General features: G+C 34.0%; 1 protein-coding gene across 1 annotated transcript in view; it reads right to left on the reverse strand.

The window, feature by feature from the left end:
• Window positions 1-14,456, reverse strand: part of ATP8A1 (ATPase phospholipid transporting 8A1) — a 94,747-nt gene that overhangs the window by 22,994 nt on the left and 57,297 nt on the right. Inside the window, exons 28-33 of the mRNA XM_014311944.2 lie at window positions 11,524-11,598; window positions 11,284-11,406; window positions 8,723-8,801; window positions 5,483-5,544; window positions 2,270-2,326; window positions 1,713-1,820 (exon numbers count right to left, since the gene is read on the reverse strand). Coding sequence (XP_014167419.2) covers window positions 1,713-1,820; window positions 2,270-2,326; window positions 5,483-5,544; window positions 8,723-8,801; window positions 11,284-11,406; window positions 11,524-11,598 — 504 coding nt within the window. The remainder of the gene's footprint in view (window positions 1-1,712; window positions 1,821-2,269; window positions 2,327-5,482; window positions 5,545-8,722; window positions 8,802-11,283; window positions 11,407-11,523; window positions 11,599-14,456) is intronic.

Raw genomic sequence — 14,456 nt, forward strand, 5'->3', positions numbered from 1 at the left:
AATGACTTTAGGTTCATAAATCAGACTATTTTGGCACAATTTTGAATTCAAAGCCTATGAGCATTATTTTTGTTGACAGATCTCTTTATTGAAGAACTGTTTCTAGAAGATCACAGGAACTATACTCCCTCGAAACCAGGTGTTTTCACCGTAACTCCAGGGTCTGAAAATGTACTAACTATAACACTGTTATTTCAATAGTGAAGTATCCACCCTTATGTCATACCAGGTATAACACACCATTTTGTTTCCACTGTGCTTATCACCATGAAAGTTCTGCTGTCTTAAAAGCTATAAAGGTTTTACAAAATCTCTAAAACCACCAAATTCCAAAAACATTGTTTCTTCTATAAAATATAGTATATATGAAGAAAAATGCAGAAGTATCATAGATTTGATTACTTTAATTTAAAATAATATACAGAATTAGTTTTGAGTAGTGGAGGCAATGTGGTAACATACAAAATCTACCTATATACATACGTTAGACACTATCATACAGAGGAAAACCAGACAGAAATTGTGTAATTTCAAATTCTTTTCCTTAGGAGTCCAAGTATTTAAGGTAACACCTTGTGCTTGCCTTTAAAATGCAGTAGTTACAGAAATGCCTATGAACAATTTTTTCCTCTAACTATTTAAATAGGAGGTTGGATTTATGAGTCTTAATTACTTTAAAGAGAGGGAGAGATATGCACCAACATTTCCCACATCCTACATAAATTTTTAAATTGCTGAATTGTATCACAGTGGTGGTGGAGTTAAAGGGACTCACTCTTTTACTGGTGTAAGGCTTGATGTAGTTTGTATGCTTTGAGAACCATTAGAAGAATATCTTCCTGATACAAGCAAGTATTCTTGTATCTTGTATTCTTGTAAATTTGATGTGCATTCTCAGTGGGAATCAGTTTCTGATTCCCACTGAGAATGCACATCAAATTTCTCAGCTCAGGAGGTACTGGTCCTGCCCAGAAGCAGACATTAGTGTCTGGGAAATTAATTCTTTGGATGTTTCTGGAACTGAGTGGTATTGAGAATGTGGGACTGCAGTTCCAATTAAATCAGATAAGGTAGCAAATAAGGATCCTTTACAGATTCAATCCAATCTGGAATATTCAGATCAGGTTTACACAAATGCAATTAAAAATTAATGAGAAACCACTAATTACTGTCAAAAGGTTAAAGATACATTACAATAATGCATTCCAAGCAGCACATTAATCAAAAAGGAAGTGCTCATGACAAGCGGTTAATGCAATGTTATGGCACCTCAAATTTTTTTGAGGCATTTTACAGAAGTACTTGGAAAATCTGTAAAATTCAAGATTAAAAACAGCCTTAACCAGGCTACTATTGGTTACTTCATCATAAAAAAATGCTCCAGAAAAATAAGCGCTGTAATTCTGAGAACTGCATTTGGTAAGACTTTTCTTCAGAAAATTAAAGCTTACCTAAGAACTACAAAACAGCTTACCTGTCTATTCTTTCTCATTAGACCATATACTCACAGCCTGTTAGCTGAGCTCCATTTTCACAAGAGTAAAAATTTATTCTATTTTAAATAAACATGGTTGCCATATCGAAGGTATAAAAGACAGAATGACATATGCACCTCTAGTTAGCAGAAGGATCCAATAAAGATTAGGTCTGTACTACAGACTGAAACAATATTTTTTTCACACATTTGGATGGTAGTTAAAATATATTTTTACCTCTCCTGACATATCTGGTGCCATAGGAATGACCGGCCACAAAGAAGAGTAGATTCCAAAAAACACTACCCAAAGTGCAATGCTTCCCCAGATTGCTATATGGCTGAACTGTTGAAACAAACCAAAAAAGAACAATTATCACAGATGCATTATAACCTAAGATCTTTGCTACCTAGTATTTACAATGCTATTTTGATATATTGGGTTAAATTTCCCTGCCTTGTATTAATTTAACTCTACTACTTCAGTTAGCTATTTCTTAAAGGAAAATGATACTATCAGCAACAATATTACTGCATTTTAAGCCAATTTCAATTCAGTTACAGTAAGTCCAGAGTAATTTGATTTTTCTACTTTAAGTATTAAATCTGTCGTAATTTTCAATATTGAACATTATTTTTTGTATGTGGATATTCTGTCCTTCCACACAGTAACCACAGCTTGCTACTGACAAACTCTTAGAGGGTGCAATATAGCAGCTAAGAAGAAAACAATACAATTATTCATCCATCATATTTCACAAAACATTTGAGAATATGGTAAAGACATTTGCTTACCAAAGTCCAATATGAGGTCTCTAATCCAGCCTTCAAACACACAGTCAGAACCACAAACTTCAGGAGAGAAAGTCAAAGAGAGGATTCTTAATACGGGAATCTTAACACACAGAAATTATTAGTTTGGTTAAACTTCCAGGAGAAGACAAGAAAAAGTGAATTGCTACTAGAAGATTTTAGGACACAACCCAGTAATAATCTAATAATAGAACATTAAGAATTACTAGACTCCATTAATAATGGCCACTCCCTTGATCTGGACAACTCTTCTTTTGCATTAGAAATCTTATCCTTGCTTCTTAGAACTCTAAGTCTGGCTCTTACAAAGGTGTTGGCATCTTTATTGACAGTATTTAGGTTACACAGAAAGGTTTGTGAAAAGGGTAGTAGTCTTCTTCAGTAGAGACTGAAGACCCTCTAGTTACAGACGATGACTGCAACTTTCTACACCAAGACAGATTTAGAAGACATATGCTGGACTGAAGAAAGCTTGCAATTGTTCAAGTTTACATTAATCTAAACTTAAAAAACAACCAAAAGTTTTGTTCACTTCATCAGTAAATGAGTCATCTGCACCAAACCCTGAAAAGCCCAAGAGTTAAATGTTGGTAATATAAGACTTATGTTCTGCATACAAATAACATGTTGAGTAAGTTTGTTATGTCATTTTCATTATTCCCTCTGATCTTTACCCTTTTCTTATCTTTATACTTTTTATACAGTAGTCTCTGAAAACATCACGTTTGTATGTTCCATTTTAGCTTACAGATGAGCAACAGGAGAAAGTTTAGAATCCCATAGCAAGGAGTAGTTGATCCAGAAAAATTGTTTATCTCCTTCCTTTGAAATTCACTCAAGCAAGTTTTCTGTTTACCACAAATATAGTTATGACATTCTGTAACTCACTCGTGGATGTGTATCACAAGTTTTGCTTTACTTGTAATCTGAAGAGTATCAGGCTGATAAAAGAAGTCACAAAGACCAACCTCCAACTCTAACAGCGATACTTTAAATTCTAGCTTGTTGGCAGCACTGGTTGTCAGTGAGTCTGTTTATATCGAACTTCAAGCAGCCTCAGAAATTCAGAAGAAATGTACTTCAATCAGAAGCTGAAGCAACTAGTTAAATATGTATGACAAATCTTTCACTCTGGTGCACAGAAGAATACAAACACTGCAAGAAAGCTTTCACCTATAAGCTTATACTTTCAATTCTGAAATCCTGAAATCTCCTATTTCAACTGGGCTATTAAAGACCAAAAAAAAAACCACCAGAACCTCACACCACCACAATTTCATTATCTAAAACATGTATGAAATCTAATTAGAAGAAAATTGAAGATTATTATGAGTATTATAATTTGCTTGGTCTATCCAGTTTGGGTTCTGTATTTGAATGCATGAAAAAAAGTTATGGAAAAATAACCCAAACAAACTCCTTTGGTACACTTGTTTGCTTCTCAGTTGTAAGAGAAGTAAACATCCTTCAGGATAAGATCAAACATTGCTGCTGCATAGACAAAATGTATTCACAAAACAAACACTGCAGATCTCTATAAAAGGAGTGAGTATAGAGCCTTTACTGACCTGTGATGGGATCAGATCTGATACCCCTAACAAAATCACCAACTACACACAGCCACTCCCTCAAGAATATGGGGTTTACTGCTCCCTCCTCTGCTTCAATAGTGCACTAAATCCTACTCAGGGACCAAGAACTCAAACTGGTATTCTGTGTGAAGACTGAGCTTTTTTTACAAAAAGACTCTTAAAATGGTCATACAGATATTTTCACAGCACTCTATTCCTACTTGGAATTTATGTTTAAAGAAATAATTCCAGGACATACAATGAATCATTGCATATTTCTGAATTTTACTTTTGGATCCAAAGAAACTAAACTATATCAACTTCTGAATTCCTTTCTTATTGACTTTCGAAGAACTGATGACTACAGACGTCTGAAAACCACATTGTAAACAGTATGAGGAATGAGAATTACCTTAGCCTCAGAATTTTGATATGACTGACAACTGTTACTACTCATACACTTCACATGAACAGATTAAAAAAAACGCAAAAAAACTCTCCACCCTCATTTTGAAAATCTCTCCAAAAATCACGTATGTACCAAATTTCCTTGAATTCCCGTGCAAGAGCAGGAAAACATCAATTGCAACTTCTATATTTCCCCAGACTTTTAACCTGAAGTGCAGGAAATTAGTTTTTTTGGGAAATTCTTGACCACTCTGCAGGTTAGTAGCAAGAAATTAACCTCTCAAGATGGTCAAGTTTCAGCTGTGCTAGTTGAGAAGCAGTTTCAGAATGTGACATATGAGCAGCATTGTGACCTCTGTTTTACCATGTGTCTAGAACAGTTTCCTTCTATTTCAGTTGTGGTGTTTCCTTATTCCCCAAAGAAGTGATTTTGATGTGAATTCATATTACAGTCCCCTTACTTTATTGGAAGAAGTAACTTCTTTTTTGTACCTACCAACAATGAGGAACTTGAAAAATTAAACTTTTAAAATTGAAGAACAGAGGACAGTAAGCATAAATCTAATTTTACTTCTAAGAGAGACCTTGGAAAACCTGCTACTGCATAACATTCACATCTAGTAAGTGAAAAGCACATATTTAGCTTCACTAATTTATTCTAGGAGATAAAAGATTAAAAGGAAAAAAACAATTATGACTACTATCTATGAGGGCAACAGAAGTTTACTGTTAGGTATAGATCAGGTGTATTTCTGGTGGTTTGATTGCCTTTGAAAAGGCATCCCACAACGTTTATTCAATATGGCTCAATGCCTCTTTTAAGGCCTCATAATAAATTAAGAGAGAGAGAAGAGGATTGTATCATCAGAAGTCCACAAACCACTTCTATAATCAACAACCTGAGACTTCTCCAATGCAAATGCTTAAACTAAATTAATAAGCATGCTAATTAGGGAATTAGAATTCCCATTATTTAAAAAAAACAGACAGTTAAGAGTAAAGAACAAATGTATCTTCTGCATCTTTATTAAACTGCTTTGTTTTAAAAACTGGAATTAGAACACAAAGTGCACTCCAAATCTTCTCAAAGAGTCATTCAAGAGCCATTTCTTAAGGCACTTCTTAAGGCACTGCACTAATAAAGTCTTCCAGGAATAGAATTAATAGTAATAGTAGCAGGATATCTTTAAAATAGTTAGAGCCAATGTAGACTTACAGTGTATACAGTGTTACCCAGGAGCAGGTAATCAGAAGTTTTGCCATTGCCGAATACAGTACCTGGAAAAGGAAACAGGGATAAAAATAAAAACATTTAAACATCCACAACAGGACTATATATGATCTTAATTTTGATACAAAAGGGATGGCAGCATTTTATACAGGGTACTAAGAGATTTCACCTTGAACTGCATTGAACACTAGAAAACTGTGACTTGTATCATGTTTAGTGCTCTAAAACTTTCAGTGACTTCAGGGATTATGCAGGAAACAGGAACATTTTGTGACACCATATACCAATAAAATCAACTTCGTACTCAGTAACAGTGCAATTATAGTTTCTTTTAATATCAGAGATATAAAATCTTATCTTCAGAAAGATGTGAAATATAATGGTTATAGTATATATTGATTGTAACATGTAAGTAAGCAGAAGGCTTAGAGTCAGACTTTCATAAATTCATAAATTGTTATTTTTGGTAGGGAAACTTATCTTTGCCCTTATGCATATTTCTGAATTCAACTTCAGTAAAAATACAAAATATACTCAGTTTAAATTCTTGAGATGCTTGTCATTCATAAAAGTTTCAAAATTTACCCAACTCAAATATGTGGATTCATATAAGTACATATCCATTTGGCACATATGGAAACACACCCACACATCACTTATGCAGAGTCAGAGCTCTCAAGAGACGCATTTTCATAAAAAATCGTATTTCCATAAAAACCACATGTTTCCTAAGCTTAAGATTCTAAAGCAGTGAATTTTCCATAATTTATCAGAAGTTCATGAGTATTTTTACAGCATAGGCTTTTCTGATCCCAGTTCTGTCAAATTTATTTTTAGACATGGGATGATCAACAACTGAAATATTATGAGGAAATTCCTCATTCTCAATTAAAAGTGATGAGGTGGCTGCATTTTCCCATGTTTAGCTTTGAAATGCTTCTAGCATTCAGGGCTGTTCATATACAGCAACTAAAACAATAAAATTATAACACTGCTGTAGAGGTTCTAACCACTGGGATATTGCTTTTTACTGTGTTATTCTGAGTAATCAAAATGTTGTGTATGTAGTAAGGATAGAAGTAAAAGACAATAAAAAAAAAAGAATAATAATGAAGTATTTTTTAAAAAAGTTGTATTGGGGGAAAGAGAAGAATATAGGCATTTCTCTGTGGGGGGAATGAAGGGATGGATTTTTAACTCCTCTGACTAGGCTGGACAGAGGAAGGTGACAAAAATGGTGATAAATGCTGATAAAAACAGGCTGTAGTTGGAAACACTTATTTTCCGTTATCTCAGCTGGCACATGGTATATTAAACACTGCTAATTAAGTATGTTTTCATATTTGTGTTGATTGTTTTTCCAGCCTTCATATCATCTTTATATATCCTTGAAATGAAATCCATTTTGGTTGTGATGAAGAATGCTCCTCTCTAAAAGCTTTTCAGGACTTGTGAAGATAGTTTAACAAAGAAAAAAAAATTATGTATTTACTGATATTCTGGAAGAGACAGCAGGGGACAACTTCATACAAAAATACTAGGATAGAAACCCTCCATAACCTAGCTGTCTCCCATTCCATGATGAGGAGCTCACAATGGCTGCATCCTTAGCTCTAGTGATACTGGCTGCATTTCTGACACTTCCCCTATTTAACTTTCTCCCTGGACAGACTAGCACACCAAGAAGGACTACAGGAGCTGAAGCCTGAAAAAAAAAGCCGAGACTATAACTTATTTTAACGATTATACAAAAGAGGGAGCACCTGTGAATTTACTAGTACATGCAAGTTTGGCTTCTCCCATTTATGTTGACAAAGTTGCATCTGAAGAAGCTTCTGTGAAAATTTATGGGTCCCTTTTTGTATCCACATGACAGTACATAGAGTGTAAATTTTTTGTACTGTACAATGGTAAAGTCCCATGGAGCTAATTCTGACAAACAATTCTTACAAATCCATACTTATTCTCTGATCACGTATTTCTTGATAGACTCTACTATGACATGCAGTTTGAAATTTTCTACTTACAGATAAGAAATAGGTGGACAAGCAAGACTATGACTAAACAGTAGAATTTGACCAAGAGAAGGGCGACAAGAGATTTTAATAATCTTCAAGATTTGGTTTTCAACATTCTAATAAATACCTGCTAATATAGCAGTGCACTGCTTTGCAATATATTCCTAGCAGTAAAGAGCAAAGTGAGAATAAGGCAGAGGAATAGGCAGACAGCTAAGCCTATTTCCACCACTCAGAGTGCTGGGACTCAGCACTCTAATGCACAAAGCTAAGCTATAACTTTCATATTTCAGGATCTATCTGCACCTCTTCTTTGTTAAGAGAAGGTGGAAGCAGGGACTTGTTCTCAGAAGTATCCCTTAAGTTTTTAGGGGATAAGCAGCTGTTACTCAGCTGACCTGAGCTGCTAGTCTAAGCACTTTCAGAAGTCCATGAGAACATTTCTGTACCCTATGCCAGGGCAGACTGCTTGGCTACATCACCAAAACTGAAACGGGACTAATTTTCAGAAAAGCTGCAAGGTACGCACTTGTTTTTTTCCTCCCCACAAATTTGAAACAAAACAAAACCCCACCTTTATGAGAGCTCACACAGCCCCAAACATTCCCACAAAATGGAAGTAGTGCTTTCAAGTTTCCTTTAATTAGCACCACTTTCCTCTCAACCACCCCACCTCCTTCTGCAGCTCAAGCATATACAACAGTTGAACTAGAAGATGGACAGGACTGAGCCATCCAAGACGTCACTGTTCCTCTGCCACAATCCCACTGTTAGAAATATAAACTAGCAGATTAGTATGGCCTTGAACTAACAGGACAGAATGTACACACAGTAAAACTAAATGTTGACAAAATGTAAGAGGCAATACAAGGGATCATAGCATTTTAGAATTGTGTAGGTATTTACCGTGGTGGTGTATTTCATAAAAATTAGCATGATTAAATAGCTATGTCTTTTTCTCCATCTTGTTTGCATTTACATCCACACTACTGAAATAGCTAAATGTACATATTATTATTCCTGCTTTTACACAGATCTTAAATAAAACATCTTATGTATATGGCATCTGGTTTAGTTCTAGAAATGGTATCTTGAAATTTAATCACACTGAACTATTATTATTTATAAAGCTTCTCTTAGAAATAAGATAATATTTAGAAATTTTGTACTTTTCAACATTTATATTTTTATTTTTCATAATACTTACCATGCTGGAGGGCTTTTAGTGGAAACCAAAACAGAATGAATGAGTGGAAGAGGCCATTTAAACAATGAACCCAGAAAACCTAAGAAAGAGAAAACAGAAAATCCATGAGAACCATTTGCAATAAACTAGCTCTGTGAACCCTGACCTTTCTTTTTATCCGTGTGTTAGATTCACAAAATGTGTTTTTGTTAGGCCACCACTGTGAAGTAATATAACTGACAGGCACTTTCTGCCTCTTAGCTCTTCATGGGTCATTTGTTTATTTTTATGCTTTGAAAAAAAGTGTGTATTATCTCCTCCTTTTAATTTCAATTCAGAAGGGAAATTAAAACATAAAAATATGGGAATATCATCAGAAAAATGAGACTAAACTAGACAGCTGGAACAATTCCTACATTCTAAGTGGGGAATTAAAAAGGACTCTAGCTTTTATAATTTGCATTTAGTATAAGAATAAATTTAGATAATAGAAAAATTAAAACCTGAGTTACACATATGCCTAACCTACATATTCCCACACACAAAGGAATTTAAAAAGGACAAATATCAGTTTTTTCCTTAGATTTCTCCTTGCATACTCCATTCTTGAGAAGCACAATTTGATCATATTAAAATTCCTTTAATGTATTTGCGAACAGCTGAAGCTTTACTTTCAAACTTATTTTCATTTGTAAAAGATGCCTTCTGCAAAGGATTGTATTAAGTTTAAGAAAAAACACTCTATTAACGCTGCCCATAATATATTGCATAATGACACAAAAAGACAATAAAAATACGTAGCCCATTTCCTTCAGTATGGCAATATTGGTTTTTTCACTAACAATGCTTTTGACTGTTATACCTTTCATTGTAACTGAATGATGTGTATCTTGATTGTTAAGGTGTTCAAACAATTGAAATTAAGTTGCCTGTCTCACATTTTCCACAATATCTCAATGTCTTTTTTTAGATTATTCAGCTACACTTGGTTGCATGGTCCAATTTACACTCTAATACTTTGCACATTTTAACTTGTGCTACTCATTAACCTTTGTCTCTCCTTCTTGCTGTGTCATTACCAGAAGTTTTTATTTGACAGAAAGCACAGGTGGGTGCAAGAAAAATTAGTTCTACTTTTCCATTTTCCTGACCAATTCTTTTTGTCCCATGCTAATCCTTTAACCTCTGTCATGACCTCATAACCTTTGATCCCTTTTACCATAACAAATATCTGCATCAATATTCAAGGCAGTAATGTTTCCAAATCTTTAACACCAACTATTCAACTTATATAGGTGGGAATTTTGTAGCTGGTGAGTTTGTAGACATTTACTCATAGCAAATGTTGTATGGGAACAGTCACAGAATTTCCAATTAAGTCAAAAATACATCTGTGCAATAAAAAAAAAACAAATGAAAGCTTATTTTAAAAGAGAAAAACAGCTATTATAACTCACACTGCTTATTAAAACTATCACAACACAAAAAAGTGTATGTATTTATGGGACGATGAAAAGCCTCAAATTTGGAAAGCATTCATAGGGACACAAGAGACTCTGTTACAGTGTCCTACAAACTTTCAGGGTGGATTTTGAAGGGATGAAATGAGGAAGAAGGAGAAAAATCTCACCTATTTCAGTGAACAAAGATAGTTTAGACAAATAATTATGTATATATTGGGGTAACTTGAGTTATATAGCACAAGTGGTGCAGATATAAGAGTTAAGTATGCTGTATCAGCTCTGCATATTTACTACAGACCATCGATGTAGGCACTGTTAATTCCAGGATATACTGAAAATGTCCCCAAGTTCAACGTAAAAGGACATTACTTGAAATGTCACAATTATATTTACGAAAAGTAAAATCAGAAGAATCTTTTACAAAAGTCAAATACTCATGAAATCACAGATTCAGGCACAAGTTTGACTTAGTTTTTTCAAAAGAGATATTTTATGGGCAATGCTGTAGAAATTTTCTTTATTTTATGTATTAAAGAGTCCTACATTCTTTTACTACTACTTATGCTAGTCTCTCTAAGATGAACATCACCCATTTCCCACCAAAAGTAGCTTCACATTCTTTTTGATCCATACTGACACATTCTTGACTTTCAAGTATTTTTTCCCAAAACTCAAAATTAAACCATAAAACCACAACTCCAAATTGACATAGTACCACGTCCCTCCCTCTACAAATCTAGTGACAGTTCTTATTGTCCACTGCAACACTTCTCCACAGGCCTCAGTAATCCATTTCCATATAACAGTACAAATACATACAGCCCAGCAACAGTGAAGTCTAATCACTTCTGCCTACAGAAGACAGCTTTATTACCAGCAGGGAAAAAAAAAGGGGTTGAAAAAATGAAATCCTTGTTGTCCATTTCCATACTTGGTAAAAATGAATATATATATATACAAATCATATATATATGATTTGTACCATTCACTGACAAGTGTACACCTGGAAATAATAGCAATAAAAATCCCCTCAATTTTTAATTATGAGCAGTATAGGACATAACTATACTGAATTCCTATGAATTTTTGCTTTATGTTTTGATTTTTACAAAGATCTACCTTAGTATTAAAGTCCAGTGCATTTTGGGAAGTCTTGTATAACTCAGGGTATTTCAGCATGTTTTCTTTTCGGCAGGATCTCTCAAATATTCCAAGAGTTAGAGGAGGCATTGCTGTAAACATCTAGGTGGTTTAAAAAGAAAAAAATGCAACATTTTAGAGGTGAGGATTTGCTTAAAGATTGCTTACTCAAAAAACATTCATGGTTAAATGTACTTAAAGGCACACAAATTGTCTTACCACATTGTAAAGACCTATACACCATCTTTCAAAAAGAATTTGTCCAGAAAAGCCATTGACAAATGCAAACCAGACCTGCAAAAGATTAGAACTGTGTATTACTCAAATGTCTTGCAAGGTACAATAAACAGATTTTTCCTCAGCCTCTCAAAAAGGGATACCACTACAACATATTTACAACACAACTGAAAATGTTGTGGTTTAAACCCGTATAAAAATTAATGATAAACCCAACTTTCAATCAAGAACAGACAGCAAGCAATCTAGCCAGATACGTGAGCAATTCCATGTAAATAGGAAAATGTTCTAAGGAGGTAACTATTTTCAGAAGAAATGACAGGTTCTTTAAGGTTTTAAGAGTGATTTAATCTCACTTAATTCTTAATGAAATAAAAATTCTGACAAATATGGGCTGCTGGAGGGGAACCCACAGATCAGTAGTCATCATCTTCCCATTGTTAGCAAACTTGACTAACAGAATTCATAGACTAACCTGCTGTTTAGAACTTAAAACTACCAATAATCCTTACTCATAAAAGGATTAGGCTTTACCAGAGCATTAGAGCTACTTAGTTAAGAAGCACTAACTCAGCTACATAGGTACTGTAGAGAGGGAAGTGGACATCTCTTTAATTGCATAATTTTTATCATTTTTTGCTAAAAGGTTAAATGAAAGCAGATTTAATTTGAAACATGTGATAACATATTTTTTAATGTTTTTCAGCACAGCATTCTGCATATCTACTTTCTCCTATTATTTTCATCCTTGAATTAGTTCAATGACAAAGTGGAGAAGCAGCACGTCTGATGAATCTTTATGACCAAGTTACACTGAAACTATATAGTCTAGGAAAAACGTAAGCTCTTAAGTAAGACATGTCAAAATAATTTGAACAGTCTACTCCATTTAGCACTCAAGTTTTTCAAGTGAATTTTTAGATGCTGCTTTCTTACAATTCACATTTCACTGAACTTCATTAAGGAAGCATGAATTACTACAATCAATATGTATGTTTATTGTATGTACCCAGACTGGCATCCAGACTGGATTCTATGACCAAATTCAGATTTTTTTAAAAAATCATATGGTGCAATGTCTGAACATGTCTGTGACTACTTTGAGATGGAAAACTTCCTGAATTTGGCAACTATTAACACTAAAAATGGAAAGTAAAATCCAGCCATAATTGCTATTTTTACAACAGATAAGAGTAAATTTTTTTTTGGTGGTCACTTGTTAAAACAAGATTGCATACAAAGTCATGACTGTTCAAGGCTGCAATACAGAAAGAGAATACCCTGAATTTTCCAAAATCTTCTAATGCTAAATTTGTTTACTTTGGTAGATTTAAGTGCAACAAGCACAATTTTATAACTTTTCAGAATATAAACTGAAAAGACATGGAATTACTTTATTTTAGCTGAATCAGATTTTAGCAGCTCTTTTGTATTTTGATTTTTGAATTTCAAAATATTAATTATTATTTAATTGTGATGAATTTGTTGGCAGCAGGAGCTGACTGTAAAGGTGCAAGATGAGTACATAATCAATTGTGCATTACAGAATAATTAATTATGCACTCAACATCAGTACAATTGATGCTTTTTTCCCCTTTGTTTGTATCAAATACTGGAGTAAACTTTAGAAATACTGATTTGAAAGGGTTAGGGCGGTGGAAGATACATGACTCAATAGCTGGTCATAAATATGTGTACATCTCATTGCTGGTAATTGCAAAGAGAGTAAAGAAAAGCATCACACTCTAGGAAGAAAATAGGAGACCTCAAATACACATAGGCTTGACCCTTCATAACCAAGGAGTATATGGAAAAGACATTAACTTTCCACTATGATTTAACTAGCAGGCAAAGTGTTATAAAACACTAATTTTAAATGAAAGGCCTAAACACATACACTGAATCTATTCCACATGTTGACTGCTCTTACAGGTAAATGATGTTAAGCAACACTTGGAAATGTTTCGGAGTGACTTTTAAAAAGCAAGGCAAGTATTTAGAATAAAATTTTAATTTGCAATGGAATGTTGCCTTCAGCTTATTTTGTACAGAATTTAAGTTAGAATTTTCAAGGCCTTTACACTGAAAGTGGTTTTAGTATAAAATTGTAAAGAAATCCTTTAAGGCATAGTATTGACTTCCTGAAATATTAGCATTTACTTTTTTCTAAAGAAAGCATGCAAGTTTTAGGCATTTTAGTTCATTTTAGTGTAATAAGGGACTGGTATGTATCTTGGTCAGAGGCCTAGATGCAAACTAAACAGAGATGAAATTTGGTAGCATCTCTAAGTCCTCAAGTTCTTATGGAATATATCAATAAATGTCCATGAAGAAGAAATCTTTCAGTGTGGCTAAAAGCAGTGGTCTCTAGTAGAAACACTACTGTTTAGTGGAATACCACATATTTAACTTCAAGAGACAAAACATCTCTAGTATCTAAGCAGAAACATTAATTTTATATTACTTACAAGATTAAGAACAATTGGCTCATGCCATAATGGCTCAAAACTAAAAGAGCTAAAAGGCGGAAAAAGACAAAGGACAAATAGAGCCCTCACCTCAAACTATAAGAGAAGAAGAAAATAACCTACCTATTTGCCTTCTGAATCTTGGGCCCTAGAAAATTACACTCTTAACCCTATATGAAAAAAGTAATATGGAGCTTACTACATTATTATTAGTGACAAGAAACACTTGCTATGCAGTGGGCAATTTATTCAGAGATAAGTGTGTTCCATCCTAGTTATGATGGACAATGAAGGAAGTTGTACCTGCAAAATAGGGTTTTAGGATGCTGGACACTAATTTAGGAGCAGACTCAAACACTCCTCTCTTAGGGTATACGTCCTACTCTAACAACTCAAATTACGAATCCAGGTCCCTTTTACAGAAGAAGAGGTGATGGGTCCTTTTAA

The sequence above is a fragment of the Geospiza fortis genome, unplaced genomic scaffold (genome assembly GCF_000277835.1).
Source record: "Geospiza fortis unplaced genomic scaffold, GeoFor_1.0 scaffold40, whole genome shotgun sequence".
NCBI classification, from domain to species: Eukaryota; Metazoa; Chordata; class Aves; order Passeriformes; family Thraupidae; genus Geospiza; species Geospiza fortis.